At 39.1% G+C, this 17,822-nt stretch overlaps 1 protein-coding gene across 1 annotated transcript in view; it reads left to right on the top strand.

Annotated features, from left to right (window-relative positions):
• Positions 1-436, top strand: part of PRKCI (protein kinase C iota) — a 67,306-nt gene extending 66,870 nt beyond the window's left edge. Inside the window, exon 18 of the mRNA XM_065942654.1 lies at positions 72-436. Within this exon, the coding sequence (XP_065798726.1) occupies positions 72-159 (88 nt within the window). The 3' untranslated portion in view covers positions 160-436. The remainder of the gene's footprint in view (positions 1-71) is intronic.
• The last annotated feature ends 17,386 nt before the right edge of the window (positions 437-17,822 follow it).

Raw genomic sequence — 17,822 nt, 5'->3', positions numbered from 1 at the left:
TCTTATTTTACCATTTAAGTAAAAAAAAATTGAAGAAATCTTGATGGTGAATATTATTTTTCTTTCAACAGTGACATTGTGAGGAAGATCGATCAGTCTGAATTTGAAGGTTTTGAGTATATTAATCCTCTCTTGATGTCTGCAGAAGAATGCGTCTGATCCTCCCTGCTCAACTGTGCATTTTGCTTGTGTTGCTATTTAATGCATGGATAAACTTGTTACCCGTCTGGATGCAACGAACCATTTTATATTTTCCACCTACAGAAAAAACACTCAGTACCTTCTGTTGTTGGCTGTAAGAGTCAATGATTACATCTCAGTTTAACTACGAAAAAAATGAAACTACTTTCCAGACAATCATGTCAAAATTTAGTTACACTGGTAATCCAGCAACCTACTGATGAATAATAAAGTTGTCTTTTTTGTTCGAAGGAAATACTCACTAAAAAGAGTGTCTGTTGCATTAAGGGACATGGTGGGGTTATATCATAAACCTCCTCTGATTTTTGTCATATTTCATGAGGTCATTTAAGTATTTAATTTTGGAATAAAAGTAATTCAAAATATAACTTGTTATATTACCTGTTACTTTCTGAGTTCTTGATGTTTAAAAATTCAGCTGTAAATTCTGTCATTGCCTTAGAAGATTAACTTATTGATTTTTAAGGCAACAGTTATTAATAATACAAGTTGCTTGCTTAGAATTGAGGAATACAGATTCTTCTGAGGAAAAGAATGGGCACATTTTATTAAGAACCAGATTCCAAATTGGAATTTGGAATTAGCTAGCTGGCTTTGAAAAACTGATTCAAGTGATTTCTTTTATAGTGAGGGGTTAGCTTCTCAGTTTATCCCTGCAGTGGGAACTGTAACTGGAATGTTAATAAATGTAGTTCAGAGAACCCAGGCTTCTGTTCAGTGGAACACTTCTCAGTATATAAAAAGAAAAAAAACTTAAAACAGACACACAGAAGTGCAATGGTAATATTTATTTTTTATTGGCAAGTAAATCCCACAGTCTCTTTTTGTGATTTGACCTAAATAATAAGGAAGCACTAGCTTGTTACCAAAAACTTGTAAGAGCACTCCATTATCCAGTGGACACAGAATGTGTACTAGTTTTTCCTTGTAATTCAGTATACGGGAAAATAATTTATCTTCCAAATTGTGTCTTAACCATGCTTACTTTTTTCCCAAACCATACTTTCATATCCTGTTTTGGAGCCTTCAATGAAATTCGAGAAAAAAGAATAAACATGAATAAATGTTCAGGATATGCACACACACTCACACTCATCACAGTTCCAACTGCTTAAGTGAGTTTTAGTGAAGTAGCTAATACATGTAATCAGAGTAGAATACATTTCAGGGGCAGAGTTCTTCAGATTATTTTTAATATTAGTGCTTAACAATTATTATTTAAAGTGATGCCAATGATAGTGTCCTGTTGTTTATTTTTAAATATTTTTTTATGAAAAGGGACTTAAAAAATAAGCATGATCATTTAAATTACTTATAAATGTCCAATCTTAGCAAAATGTTACTTTTAGGGAAGATATCTAGTCTTAAATTTAAAATGACTTAGTATATGTAGGCTTTTAATAAATTGTGTCTTTTTTGACGGGGTTGCTGCATTTCATTTGAAATGTAATTTTTCCAAAGTTTCTGTCCATATACTACTCTCTTTTCTTTGAATAAGCAGTGAAACCTCGAAATGTTTATATAGTTCACATGTTTATTTAAGAAGTATATATGTTTCTCTTAAGACCTGAGACTTCTTTTAGGACAAAAAACAGTATTTACTTCAAATCGTAAATTTATAAAAATTTTTGACGTATCAGAAAATACTTTATGATCTTGCTTTTAAATGGTACTATTTTCCTTAGGACATTTGTTCTCAAATTTTAGAATGTGGAATAATCACCCAGTAAGTTTGTTATAAAAAGCACATTGTTGGACCCACCTTAGAATTCTGTTGGGTCTTGGGACCTCAGTTTGAGAAGCAGCTTTTTTATTTTTTAGTTACTTTTATTTTGTCCTTAGTTACATATTAGAAAGAGTCCTCATGATAAAACATTTTGAGAAGGGTTAGATAGTTGCTGTCTTATCTACAATTTCAAATAAATTTTGAATAATTGACTTCAAGTTAGATATCTCCTAAAAAAATTCATCAGTTTTCTATCAATGTTATAAATGATGAGACATTTTTCTGTGATGAGATTTTAACCGTTATTCAGGGTGGCCTTTTTTTTTTCAAGTTTTTTTTTAAACTAAGATTTACTGTGTATATTTTATACAGAATTGCATTACAAATATGTTTTTAACTGTTATTTTGTTTTTTTGTAGTCCTTATGTGCCATGACAGTTCTTTTTATATTACATAGAAGTTGTCTCAAATACTCACTCACCAGAGGACTAAGACAGTTGACAGAATGGTTGGAATTTTGGTGTTCTAAGAAAAAATTTATTTTACATAAGCATGTATGTGGTCAAATCATTTTCTGTGTATGCAGCCTGAAAAGGATTTCAGGTATTATGCTTGTTTAGTACCTGTACATTTACTTAAAATAATTTTTTTTGTTTTGATTTTTGTCATGTAGAATATTGCCTTGGTATAATGTAATCTGTATTTGTGTACCTTTTTTTTAATTTTACTTTAAAATCTTTAAATAAAACATTTAATACTCATCAGGATTGGAGCATGTTTACTATGTAGTGTTTCAGAGTTTTGTGTAAGATCAAAGGTGTATTCAAAATTGGTTCAAGAAGAAAAATGAAAATTTTTAGAGTTTGGAATTTTGCTGTACTTAGAGCAGCATTCTGGTAGTTCTCATGCCATATTGTAGACATTTACTCATAAAATATTGTTCAGTGTATTTTTAAACTCGCCCGTCTATGCATCTCTTATGTTGGAAAACAAATTAGTAAAAAATCAGCTGAAGAGAGAGCATTTTAACTAGTTTTAAAACTGAATTGAAAACTAAATTTAAATAGAACAGTATGTTCTACAGTGATCTATTCTAGAGTTCCAGAACTTCTCCCTTCTCAGTTGTAGCTAGTGTTCTTATATAAACAAGCATGAGCCTGGCGTCTCACACTTGCAAACCTCTTCAACATTACTTAACCTTTCTTTTCTTTTACAAGGAGAATGAAATTCGAAGTGCTTTTCTTTTTATTAATTGACTTGTGAGATAGCTAGAGCTGGTATATTAAAACCACCAAAGACTGATCTCCTGTGTCTTCTCTATTATTTTATCCTAATATCCCCTATGCGTGCTGCGTGTTCAGTTGCTCAGTCGTGTCTGACTCTTTGTGACCCCTTGGACTAGCCCACCAGGCTCCTCTGTCCATGGGATTCTCCATGCAAGAAAACTGGAGCGGGTTGCCATGCCTTCTTCCAGGAGATCTTCCCAACCAAGGAATCGAACCCTGCTCTTTGGCATTGCAAGCAGACTACCATCTGAGCCATCCGGGAAGCCCCAGATATCCCCTATACCAAACCATAAATATGGTTGTTTTCTTTGTGTTAGTAGAATACCAAACAAAACAGAGTCCAAAGAGGAGTTGGAAGCTTTTGGGAAATTTTGCATTTGAGCAAATAATCAATAGGGCAGGCGGTTTCTCCGTGAAAGGTAAAATCAGTCTCCAGTCTTCAACAGGTTGGTTTCTGGACAGCACCCAACAGGGAGTCATTTGGTATAATTGGTGGTCTCCCTTCATAGATTTACCTTCCTCTCCTCTAGGACTTACGGAATCAGCTAAGATGCATATAGTCTGAGTAGTTTGTATCCAAAGTTCATTGTTCCAGAATGTTCTGGAATTTGCTATGTAAAAAAAGTGTTAGTTGCTCAGTCATGTCTGACTCTTTGTGACCCCTTGAACTGTAACCCGCTAAGCTCCTCTGTCCATGAAATTCTCCAGACATTACTGGAGTGGGTTGCCTATGCATTATAGTGGGTTGTCCCTATGCATGGTTTTAAATGAGGCTAATAAACAGAATTTCTGCCCTTGACATTTGAGATAGGGACCAGACATACTGAGAAAGACGGTTGTCATCACAAAAATAGTACAGTAATAAAAGCCAAATAAATGCAGTAGAGTATTATGTGGCCATGGTACGTTATCAGCTTTACCAGTAAAACTTATATGAATTTTACTTGATATTTATTTTAGGTTTATGGTAGATTCCAAAAAGTTTTATGAGTTCAAATATACATAATCTTAGATATTTATCTCTAGTAGATATATATGCACACACAATATATGCATAAATACTATATATATATACACACACAGTATTCATATATAAGATGATTTTTGGCTTTTGTGTTCAGAAATATGAATTGAAAGTTACATGGAAATGGGAGAGAAAATTGTCAGATGCTTCTGCTTAGATTAGATTTTTTAACAGCTCATCTCTGAAATTTATACTTAAGATGAATCTAGCTCAGAATTTGAGATGATTTTTTGCTTGAAATGTGGCAATGCAGTTCACCTTTACATAGCAATCTGTGCCTTACTGGCATTAACATATATTTTTACTCCATTTACTATTTTTACTGAAGAAAATGGAATTCTACAGTTTTTCTAAGAATAAAGTAGCTGTTTCATGTGATCTTTTATGGGCTATCTGAAAGTTAAACCCCGTGCTAGATGTATTCACTAGACTTGAGAGAGATTTAGCTCAAGTTTTCATTGACAGTTTAGCAAGTCCAAAGCAAATTCTAATTGTGTAAGAAAGAACCCTGTGGGGGAGGGAAAAAAGAGCCCATTGAAAGGCTCTAGCAAAATCCTTAAAAAAATTGATGCTTTGCTTTTCCTGCAAAAGTGAAGTGCTCCTGGGTTTCTAGAAGTAGTGCCATGTAACCAGGTTTAAACCTTCCATCATGTAAACTATCTGCAATGTGGGTGGTTTTATTTGATGGCTTTTTATGTTATATATGATATATTTAGGAGGAAAACTCATGTAAAGACAGTTACGTACAGAAACCTAATTCTAACTCACATTTTATGATCTTTTTTACAGAAAAAATACTTTCTTGGCCTTTGATTTTTACTTAAAAGTCAAATATTTAAATTTAAGAAAATGTTTGCACTTGTGAATAACTTGAAAGTTTACTCAATTTGAAACAATATTTTAAAGAAGAAATCTGAATCTGTTAAAGAGTATATTTTACTACATTCTTACCGTCTTTGGGTTTAAATTTTTATTTCATATGTTTATTGAAGGTTATGTAATGTGTCTAGCACTATGTTGATTCTACAGGATTTGGAGAGGGTTTTTTAATTTTTATTTTTGATTACAGAGTAATTACAAGATTGTGATGAATAAGTTTTATTGTAAGGAATAAATGAATTCATTTATCCCAGAAAAATTGACTTAGGTTTAAAAAGAAAAAAAGATGTTGCTGTGTATGCTACCCTTTTAGGTAGGGGATATTTCCTATGATTAAAATAAAAATTAACATTCTCTCCCAAGTAGTGAGGTCTGACGTGGAAAGGGGAGGTAGTAGCGTTCTGTTGCAGACTGGTGATTCCATCTGCATCACCACCACCAGAGGCCAGTCTCTTGCTGTAACGAAGGTCAAAGTTGCCAGCACTTTCACCCTCTGAAGGAGGCAGTGTGTTCACTACAAGCCAATTACCAAGAGCTTCCAGGTGCTCATAATGTGTGTGTTGATTTTACAGAACTATTCAAACTCAGCATTTGAATTGCTCTTTTGAAGGAAATCTCACATGGTTGTCTGGGAGTCTAGCAAGCTGTCATAGAACTACTTTGCCTTCTTTGGAAACTCTTTAGGGTGTTAGATCTTCCATATTTAGTCAACACAAATTAGGACCCACTATGTGCTGGGGACTGGGGATATAACCAGCAAGTGGCCAGTCATGTCATATTTCATGCTGTCTAGGCAGTTTTCCATCTCTGCATGATACCTTTAGCTGAAAATAAAACCAGGGCTGATTTTTAATCACTTAAATACAGTTTCAATTAAAACAAAATGCAAGAAATTGTCTTAAATTGTGGAAATTTCTATATCAACAATTGCGTGTCATCCCAGGTTTAAGCCATGGGTGTTTGTAGACACCCAGATTACCCACGAAAGACATGATTTCAAGAAACTTTTTTAACTGTGTTGCTATTTCACAAATACTAAACACTTTTGTATTGGAAGTAAATAGTTGAAAGAATCAGTTTGCCAAGGAAAGACATTTTCCTGCTAATTCCATTGAAAATTAATTTTGGAGCATGCTTCAGTTCCAGGCAGTTATTTACTTCACTGCTGAAAATAACTCTACAGTGTGCCGTGAGTTGCGCTAAACAACCTCACACCTTCTCCTTCACAGGTTTTTCATCAACAACTTTTTTTAGATTTGTTGTGATGTTGACACCAGTTTATAATCTGCACATTGTAACTTGATAGTAAGAGCAACTAGGAAGTATGAAATCTGTCCACTTACAAAGTATTCTTAAAAGTATAAGAATTCCTTTTTGTGAGTCTGCTTTTTTTTTCTTCTTTGTTATATTCACTAGTTTGTTGTACTTCTTAGATTCTAAATATAAGTGATATCGTGCAGTGTATCTAGAACAAGCTAGTGACTACCAGAGGGAGAGGAAAAGGGGAAGGGGTAATAATAGGGTAGGAGACTCAGAGGTACAAACTATTAGGTACAAAATAAGCAATAAGGATGTAGGGTGCAACATAGGAATATAGCCAATATTTTATATTAACTATAAGTGGACTATAACCTTTAAAATTGTGAATCACTAGACTTTATAGCTTGTAATCTACCACAACTATATTTCGATAAAGATTTAAAGGCATATATTTTACCAAAAAATGGGGAATAGGTAAACATATTTTTACAAATTTCTGTAGTGATAGAAATAAAGGAAAGAGGGGGAAAAAAAGAATTCCTTTATGTGTTTCAAAATATAAAAGGAAAGCTTGTACTTATAATGAGGACTGGTGATTTTTACTTCTGTTTAATTTTCAGTGATGCCGAAGGAAGTTAAGTTTTCCAAAGAAAGTTGCTCCTTGCTGTTGGTTCCATCCAAATAGAAATACTATTTATGGATTTTAATAGCTGACATGGGCCAGGCATGTGCTAAACATTTCACGCACGTCTCATTTAATCCTAACAATCCAGTGACTGTTTCTTATCCCAGAACTACTGGACTGAAGCCTGTGTAGGTGGAAACTGAGGCCAGCACCTCAGGTGGTCTCAAGTTCAATTCAGAGAACCGCTAGCCTGTATTATGTCCTATTATCACCATTCAACTGACACACGGGGGAAAAAAAATGAAGTTTTAGGGAGCTTAAGTAATTTGTTCAAAGTCCATATGATTCCAGTGCCTATGGCCTCTCAAGACAGTTATGTAACATTTGTTCCAAATTCTGTCTCCTGAGAAATTACAACTAATCAATGCCCTATTCTCCAAACTCTGTCTAGCTAACTCCTTGATGGTCATCTCTTCTTGGCCCCCTTCTCTGCAGCCATCCATGTTGGCTCAACCCTGCCAGCGTTTTCCTGAGATAATGTGCTCCATTTTCCCATGCTCTGTGCCTCCCACTTCATAAATACATGAAATACACTTTTTAAAAAATTGGGGTATAGTTGCTTTTGGAGAAGGAAATGACAACCCACTCCAGTATTCTTGCCTGAAGAATTCCATGGACAGAGGATCCAGGTGGGCTGCAGTCTATGGGGTCACAAAGAGTCGAACTGGACTGAGTGACTAATGCAACAATGTAGTTGCTTTACAATGCTGTGTTAGTTTCTGCTCCATAACAAGGTGAATCAACTGTATGTATACATATATCCTTCCCCTCTTGGACCCCCCTCCCTCCCTACCCCCTGCCCCATCCCATCCGTCTAGGCCACCACGGAACGCTGAGCTGAGCTCCCTGCACTATACTGTAGCTTCCCACTAGTTACCTGTTTTACCCTTTCTTGAGCAGCCCAGGACTCTTTTCTTTCAAGCATTCAGAGCTGTGTGGTAGCCCATCAGAAACTGTTCCTTCTGCCCAATATTTGGTGTGAACCTGACCAGTGTAATAATCCTGTGGCTGGCCTCACCCAACCACGACTTCCTCTGATCAAGAAGTTTAGGATTAGAGAAGGAAATGGCAACCCACTCCAGTATTCTTGCCTAGGAAATCTCATGGACAGAGGAGCCTGGCAGGCTACAGTCCATGGGGTTGCAAAGAGTTGGACACAAGTGAGCAACTAAACTACAGTCAAAAAGTGGGTAGTAGACCTAAACAGACATTTCTCCAAAGAAGACTTGCAAATGGCTAATAGACACATGAAAAGATGCTCAACATTGCTCATTATTAGAGAAACACAAATCAAAACTACAATGAGATACCACCTCACACCAGTCAGAATGGTCATCATCAAAAAGTAAAATAAACAATAAAACAATAAATCCTGGAGAGGGTCTGGAGAAAAGGGAACCCTCTTGCACTGCTGGTGGGAATGTAGATTGATACAGCCACTAAGGAAGACAGTATGGAGATTTCTTTAAAAACTAGGAAAAAAAAACCACTATATGACCCAGCAATCCCACTCCTAGGCATATACCCTGAGGAAACCAAACTTGAAAATGGCACATGTACCCCAATGCTCACTGCAGCACTATTTGCAATAGCCAGAGCATGGAAGCACCCTAGATGTCCGCTGACAGATGAATGGATAAAGAAGCTGTGGTACATATACAATGGAATTAACTACTCAACCATAGAAAGGAACACATTTGAGTCAGTTCTAATAGGGTGGATGAGCCTAGAGCCTGTTATACAGAGTGAAGTAATTCAGAAAGAGAAAAACTAATATTGTATATTAATGCATATATATGGAATCTAGAAAGATGGTACTGATGAACCTATTTGCAGAGAAGTAATGAAGAGGCAGGTTGGGGAAGAAGAGTGTGGGACAAATGGAGAGAGCAGTGTGGGAACCATATACACGATCATACGTAACACAGATAGCCAGTGGGAATTTGTTGTATGACTTAGGGAACTCAAACTGGGGCTCTGTGACAACTTAGGGGGCTGGCATGGAGTGGGAGGTGGGAGGAAGGCTCAAGAGGGAGGGGACCTATGTGTCTCTTTGGCTGATTCTTGTCGATGTATGACAGAAACCACCATAATATTGTGAAGCAATTATCCTTCAATAAAAAATAAATAAATTTTTTAAAAAAGAAAAAAAGAAGACATTCAGGTTGCTGCTAATCTCTGGGAAGCCAGGGTGCCCCCCGAAATGCACACACCTCTAATCCACTAGGTGACGATGGAGTTTTGTTCCTTTAGGCATCTGGGAGTTAGTTATGCCTGTATGCTTATTCGTGGTGACACTGCAATATGTGACTCCAGCAAGACAGCCTGCCCTGTCCCCTCGTCTCCATTCTCTGTTCTCGCCCTTCCCAAATTCAACTTTCCTTCTTCCTTTCCTTCCTAACAGTTCTCTGGGCCCACTGGGACCCTCCTTTCTGGATAAACCGACAGCGAGGTCCTCAGCCCATTCGCTGCATTCTCTTTCCCCTTCCCCTTTCCTGCCACCCTTTCAAGTGGAGGCTGCTCATTCTGATGGCTCCCAGATTGAGCATTCTGCTGCTCCCTCCCTGAACACTACTGCCCACTATTACTCCTCCGCCTTTGTGCAAAAACCCATCTCCTTCAGGGCCTGCGCTATGTGGCTCTGCCTTCATGTCACACAGCATCCTCCTGCTCATCCCATTTCCTCTGAGGAAGATGTGGTTCCTGGCTCAACCAGCTGAGATGCATTGAGATCACATCTCAATGGACCAGGAATCAAAGATCCAATCAAACACCAAAATCTCATCTTTTCTTTCATCCTTTCTTTCTTTGCAAAGAAAACAAAATGCAGTGATAGAGGACAGTGCGTGTGAGCATGCTAAGTCGCTTCAGTCATGTCCGACACTTTGCAACTCAGTCTTTTCCTTTTTAAAACGTATTTATTTATTTGGCTGCACCAGGTCTTAGTTGCAGCACGCAGGATTTTCTATCTGCATTGCAGCATGCAGGATTTTTGGTTGTGGCATGTGAACTCTGAGTTGCAGCATGTGGGATCTAGCTCCCTGACCAGGGATTGAACCTGGGTCTCCCTGCATTGGGAGTGCAAAATCTTAGACGCTGGACCATCAGGGAAGTCCCTCTAATCAATCTTTTTCCTACCACACTTGTTTCTACCTAAGGATCTTAACACGTGTTGTCCCAATGTCTCCTCTCCTCTTCCCCTTGCTCAAGTGGGCGCTTTATATCCTTCAGGTGTGTGTGTCTTTTCCCCAGGGAGGACAACCTAGGGCCCCCTAATCTGGCCCTCTCTACTGTCCTCTGGGCTTCCCAGGTGGTGGTAGTGGTAAAGAACCTGTCTGTCAATGCAGGAGACATAAGAGACATGAATTTGATCCCTGGGTCGAGAATATCTCCTGGAAAAGGACATTGCAACCCACTCCAGTATTCTTGCCTGGAAAATTCCATGGATAGAGGAGCCTGGGGGGCCACAGTCCATATGGTCACAAAGAGTCAGACATGACTGCAGCGACTTAGCATGCTCACACTCACTGTCCTCTATCACTACATTTTGTTTTCTTCGCAGCATCTCTCTCACAATGTATAATGGTATATTGCTGATTTATTTTACCATCATCTATCAACTCCACCCATCTGTATCTTCCATGAGGACACAGGCCATGTCCATTTCATTTACTATTGAAGTCCCAGCACCTAGAACAATGCTTGGCACAAAGACCTTCCAGAAACATTTATTAAATGAATCAATAAATGAGTGAGTGAGCAAATGTTAGCCCTGTACTTTGGAAAAAGCCCTGTACTCCCACTGACTTGTGGTTTCACTGTGAGTAGAGGTTGGCAGGGAAACTTTCATTGCTCCAGCAGAGCTGGGACTAGAGAACCAGAATTTTTTATAGATCACGCAGATCCTTTTTATGCTTTAATAAAGTTTGGAAAACAGAACCAGGGAAGGGCCTTCACCCACACACTAAATGCTGACCTAGGCTAGAGAACTTTGTGTTGTAGTCGGGAAGGTGAATCATTCTGGGGTTTTGTGGATTCCCCAACACTGATGTAAACAGAGCATTTAGAGAAAGCCCTAAGTTACTCAGGCAATAAATGGAAATCAAGGGGAGAGGGATCCCCGAAAGTCTGGAGAGACTGAAAAGTGTAGACTAATTTTAGGTTGTTATTAGTTTTCTGTTTTGCATGAGGAATTTTGGAGAGAATTCCAGCGTATATATTTCCCCTATCTCCTTAACGAGGTGAATAATTCTATCGTCACTGTAAGCACTGAAAATCCTCTGTGGCAGCACATTTCATGCCCTGAAGAGAGATTTGGTTCTCAGAAGTACTCAAAAGCCACTTCATCGTAGGTGGCAAAATTGGGAAATGTTGTTCTGGAAATCTGAACCATAATCCTTCCTCACTTCACCCACCCCCTTGCCAAAGAGTCTCTGATCGGATGATGCCTTGAGATGACTTCTAGAGGTAAACAGGACATTTTGCCCCTGTGCTTTGGCCACAGAGGAACTTCAGTTCTTCTCAGGGGCAGAGAAGTGATGACCCAGAGAAAATTTTTCCAACATGATTCCCCAAAGCCATGCCCTTTGTCTCTACATTGAGCCAGCCCCCTCAAGGTATCTTGGGAGCTTGCTCTGGGCTAGGGGAGTGGAGGATCTAGCACAGGAGCTCTTCTATCAAAATCAGTGTTCACAGATCCAGAAGAGTATTTGATTAGCTCTGTACTCCAGACTCCTTGTGATGGGATTTCATGGGGGTTGGAGGGGGGATGAGGTTGAAAACAGAGATTTTGCACCTCTCGTTTAGAATCCTTAGAAGCTCATAAAACTGCAGGGTCTCACCCATAGGCCGTGGGAGTCCTCATGTGGGAGCCCTCGAAAGAGAGCAACGAATGTCCCACCCAGAATCCCCCTTCCTCTCCCACCCACCTCCTTTACCACAAGAGTAACTGCTCTTCTTACCCCACGCCCTTCTCTGCTGCTAAAATGGGTTGGGGAAACACAGGGAGGGGGGAGGAAAGAACTGCAATCGCCTTACTTTTGTTTTCGGTTTGTTTGTTTTTAACTTGGTCACTTTAAATTTCTTTAAAAAAAACTCAGACATCTTACATTGTGAAGATGAATACCCTATGACTACATCTCCAGGTCTACATTTAAGATTCATAACTCTCGGCTAGCATGGTTCTTGGGCCCTTGGGATTTAAAAGAGCATTTGTCTCCTTTTAAAACCTGGAGTAACCTGACAAAGTCCCTTTCTATTAATGTTGACTTGACACAAAGCATGTCTGATTTCCCCTTTTCAATTTTCTATTCCCTTTACCCTCTGCTTTCAGGCAAAGAGATGTGATAAATGACAGTGGACTGTACTCAGCTACTGCTTTTGGTATTATAGGTTCAACAAGCGTCGGGGTGAGGATCTTCATGCCATTTCTAACACCGTCTATGTGGGGAAACATCTTCTATGTTCCAAACAAAGAACAGACAAGCAAACTAGTGGACCTAGTGTTACTATGGAAACAGTCCCTCAGTGTATGCATGGGCAGCCATACGCGTAACACACATAAAGGCGGCGCCCTGGAGCAGTCTCTCCATGGCAATTCTTTTGGGACCTTGGGCAACCCCTGGCCTCACTGAGTATTACTCACGGTAAGCTACGGGGCTTCCCAGGTGGCTCAGTGGTAAAGAAGCTGCTTGCCAATGCAGGAAATGCAAGAGACTTGGGTTAGATCGCTGGGTAGGGAAGATCCCCTGGAGAAGGAAACGGCAACCCACTCCAGTGTTCTTGCCTGGGAAATCCCATGGACAGAGGAGCCTGGTGGAATACAGTCCATGGGCTCGCATAGAGTCCAACACGGCTGAGTGAAAGATTATGCACACATGCAAGCTACCCTGCTCTAACACATAGACCCATAAGGTGATGGAAGTTCATTTCTTCCTCTCCTGATAGCCCAGGACAGATTCTCTGGCTCTGGAGGTGGGAGGATGAAGTTGTTTCCCATTGACATTCAGGGCACCAGGTCTTAGGTGACTTAGGAAAGGAAAAAGCTAAGAGGCATGTTCATGGGAAGTGCTAAGGCCCTGGCTTAGAAAGACTTGTCTCATGTAGGCTTACATGGCTTTGGCTGGAGCTCAGTCCTCTGGCTTTTCCTAAAGCAGGAGAGGCTAAGGAATGTCAGGGAGCTGTGAGTCCAGGAAGACGAGGTGAGTGGATACAGATGGCCTGCTAGTTGCCTCCACCATGCTGAGGCAGAGTTTCTTTCGGGTTGAATTGCATCAGATGAGACACCCTGAATTGACCCTTGGAGGGGCATCAGCATAGGTTTGAGACCAAAAAGGAAAGGGTGGGAAGTCCTGAAATGATGCTCACGGCGTCACCAGCACAGCCCCTCTTGTTTCTGGCAGCTGCAACTGCTGTGTCCTGCTTCCACTTCCCTCTTCAGTCCCTGGCTCAGCTAAACTTCCAGCTCCTAAACTGCTCCCAGGAGGCCTTAGGCTCACAGTCTCGCCTAGCTCCTGGGATCCAATAATTGAGTTTCCTGGTCTCTTATTCAGCCATCCATTGGCATCCCTGGCCTTAAAGCTTGCACATCCTGTAAGTCCCTTTCTGTTCCTCCAATGTGAACAAGAGCACCGGGGCTCTGAGCCTTATCCTTATGCCCCACCCCAGGCCACTGTCATTTATGGCCTCCACCTTCGCTCTGGCACGTTGGCCTCCTCTTTCATTTCCCTCACCTCCTCTAGGCCCCCCATCCTGGCTGACTGCTGGTTTGGCCTTCCTGAAGCGGTCCCTTTCACACTGGAAGACACTCAGCTTTTTGCACCCCCGCCCCACTCCAAACTCCAGACAGTCTCTGTGTTAGGGGCTTTCTCCTGCCTGCGAGATGTTCCCTAGCCGGAAATCATCTGTGATCCAGGCAATTCAGAAGACGTAGAGACATAAAATACAGTCAGTAAGAATCTTTCAGTTGTCACTTTGCAGATGTCAACAGCTTTGCAGTGGTGGCATTTTATTTTATTTTATTTTTTTAATGGTGGCACTTTAAAGGCAGGTGATCTGCCATGTCCTTCCCATCTAAGTTAAAAACCCTTGGTTTATGGTTAATTAATTTCTTTCTATGTCCTAAGTATCGTGATACATATATACTTCTTTGTTTACTCCACAGCACCTAGCCCACACTAAGAGCTGACTAAATACTACTAGTATCAGCATTTCCCCCATCCATTTACTATTTAAAGGAAAATTATTTTTATAGTGAAGATTTAGAGGATTTTAAATGCTGCTGCTTAGCTCTCAAAATAAGTATTACAAATGAAGCAATCATAGAAGAGGCTGAACATATACCTCTACAGAGGAAAATTATATTAAAAAACTAAAAGGCCATTTAAGGACTACATACAAGAAAGAAGTAAAGCTAGATATGTACTATATCATTCTGAAGCTTGCTTTCTCATTGTACTTATAGTGTTGTCTGGCTGTGTTTTTAACAGTCTTATAACTACATTTTGAAATGAGGATCTGTCTTGATAAAAATACAGAAGCCATAAAGAGAAATACATTTGCAGCCTATAAGTTGGCCTGACCAAAAAATTCATTAGAATTTCATTTATATTTTTTGCACAGTGGACCTTGAGAAGGAGTTGAAGTTATGGAATGATAGTCCAGGTTTGAAAAGGGAGGTCTGTTAGGTCGAATTCTTCTTTCTAGAATCCAACTCATCTGAAATGAGGCTGAAAACTGATAGATGGTTTAAAAGGAAATGTTTGCCTGAAGACTGCCTCCTGTACCCATAGCTACCTGCCCACCACGGCTCTCTGCTGACAGCTGCACTAATTATAGAAAAACAAGTTGAGTGGAAGACGAATTATGTAAATTTACATTGACTGAGGATCCTGTTGGAGCCTTTAGGAATTTTGATTAATAAAAATAAACCTAGGATTTTCTTACATTGAAAAGCTATTAAAAGATGAAATATAATTTGCTGTAGTCTTAGAATGAAATCTGAATCAGCCAAAACAACATTTATTAGCACATTTTTTTATTTCTTACTGATTATTCATTATATTACATATGATTGCATGTCATCATATATGTATCATTTATTACTGTGAATCACTTGCTGGTAAAAGCCATTTTGTGGATTGGAGAGGAAGTATAAAGAGTGTTTTAGGCAACATGTTTATGTTTTTATTCGTGAAAAATAATGAAAGGTGCCCCAAAGATCATGTTTTTCATAAACCCATGCTATTAAAAGAGAATCCTGCAAATTTTTCTCTGCTCCATTTCAAAAATTTTCTTATTATAAAATATTTTTTTGAATTTCTTATTTTGAAATATTTTTTTTATTTTGAAATATTTTAAAATATAAACCTAGCTTAAAAGCTGAGGATTAGAAAATATTTTAAAAAATATTTTACAGTATTTTTTCTTCTTTTAAAATATTTTAAAATATAAACCTAGCTTAAAGCTGAGGATTAGAAAGCAATCAAGAATGGTAAACCACTCAATCTGCTGAAAGAAAACATTTTTGTTCGCGTTCATAGATGAGCCATTGAAACAAAGCCTTAAAAAAATTGCTTAACTTGGTTCTTTACACATTTAGAAATTTGATAAACTCAGAGAATATGTTAACCAAAGTAAATGAAACTGGTATTTAAACATTTTTATTAGTGAAACATTACTCAACACAATTTAACACACTGTAATTTTAAATGAATCTTTTTTCCAACTCAGAGACATTGGAAATGCTGCTAAATTGTTTCAGTCGCCCACTCACTGAACCAAAAAAAAAATGACATTACTTGCTACATTCAGGAAGGTGAAAGGTCTGCGACTAAAGTTGCACAATTCACAGGGAAGCTCTGTTCTCAGTCCCCATCATCTTAGCGCTTTGACTAAGAGGGGAAAGCACCGTTATCTCAGGATCAGAAAACCGTGTGAACGCAAAACACTCTACGTTTCTTGCCACTCTTCATTGCCAAGTATGTGTATTTTAATAGAGTAGTTCAGGGGAGAATACCCAAGCCTTTTCCAAAGGCAGATAGATCTCTCACGATTTGTGTTACACCAAAAACCTCTGTATAGACAAAGGACAGCTCTAGGATACCTGAGAGTTCATATTTAGCACTGACACAGCACTTTCATCTGTAACGTGCTTTACAAACATTAGCTAATTAAGAGGAACAACACCCCTGCAAGGTATTTAACAGGATGCAAAAATGAAAAGCTACAAGAAAGCCAGAATGAATAAATCATGAGTTGTTAAATCAACATGACCTGAAAACCAGCAAGACCCCTTTCCCCATTTCTTGCCCTGACAGTCTTTTGGGAAAGGCAAAGTCAGATTTTATGCCAGGTGTTGGGGGCAGAGAGGTGATGTCTGGATGGGAGGATGGTGATAAAGTTCCATGTATCACGTCTGCAAAGGGAAATGTTCTACTAGCTCAGAGAGGGGGTTTCAAGAATATAACCTTTTTAGAAGTACCTGGGAGAATAGGAAATCAATACAGTATTCAATTAATCTACTGCAGATTGACTTCACATAAAGGAACCCCAGCCAGGAAAGTACCCTGCTGGAAATCCAACCGTGCACAGTTGGAGAGTCTAAGAGGGCAGGAACATAGCCTGGGGTATAGTCTGCATTTTTCATTCTTTCAGGAGGTGGGAGCCGGCATCATGACCGCCCTGGGGTCTGACTGCAGACTTCCCTCACCTATCCTGAGACATGAAAGCAGTCTCAACAGGTAACAGTGTTACACAGTGGTAAGTGGAATCAGTTCCAATAACTTTTGGAAGACAGAATGGACTGTCATTCAGAGGAATCCGAAGTTATTTAGGGCTTTGGATGGAGAAGACTGCGGTTCTAAATAACCTGAGTCTTTGCTTCTCCTCTTTTTTTCCCTTTGCCCCACCACCCAACATGTGGGATCGTAGTTCCCCCACCAGGGACCAAACCCACACGTCCTGCCGTGGAAGCACGGAGTCTTAACCATTGGGAATTCCTCTTCATCTATTTATGGTTTAATAGTCTCTCTCTCAAAGAGGTGCTGGAAAATGAAAGGAAATGGATGTGAGAATTTAAAAGCAGAGTAGATGCTCAATGAACTGCGGTTCTCTTTACTGCCTTGGGTGAGCTTGGCTATGGATAGGGGATTTCAAGAATATAATTTTTTTAGAAGTACCCAAGAGAATAGGAAATCAGTACAGTATTTAATTAATCTACTGCAGATTGACTTCATATAAAGGAGCCCCAGCCTGTCTTAGACTTAGGAGGTATGCCTTTGGGAGGAAGCAGTTCTAGAGTTAGGGCGCATCCCTCTAGTATCCCCAAGAGGCCATGTCTAACAGGAGTCCCACAAGTTACTGAGCACTTTCCATGTGGCTCGTCCAAGAGATGAGCTGTCACTGTAGTCCACGCCAGATTTCAAAACTTAGTAAAAGAAAAGGAATGTAAAATATTTTGTTCATAATTTTAATATTTATTACATGTTGAAATGGGAATATTTTGGACATATTGGGTTAAAGAAAATATACGAAAATTAATTCGACCTCTTTTCACTTTTAAAAATTGTAGCTGGGGAAAACAAAGTTGCATATGGAGCTCACATTTGTGGTTCACATTATGTTTCTATCAGGCAATGTTGCCTTGGAACATAACTCTCGAATATCTTAGTTCACGTGCTTCATCAATGAAAAAGGATATGAGAATGCATCTCCAAATATAAAATTTTTAATTTATAAGTATACTTTATAAACGGAATTCCC

The sequence above is a fragment of the Muntiacus reevesi genome, chromosome 8 (genome assembly GCF_963930625.1).
Source record: "Muntiacus reevesi chromosome 8, mMunRee1.1, whole genome shotgun sequence".
NCBI classification, from domain to species: Eukaryota; Metazoa; Chordata; class Mammalia; order Artiodactyla; family Cervidae; genus Muntiacus; species Muntiacus reevesi.
Note: the sequence above shows the minus strand (reverse complement) of the source record. Positions and strands in the feature narration are given on the sequence as shown.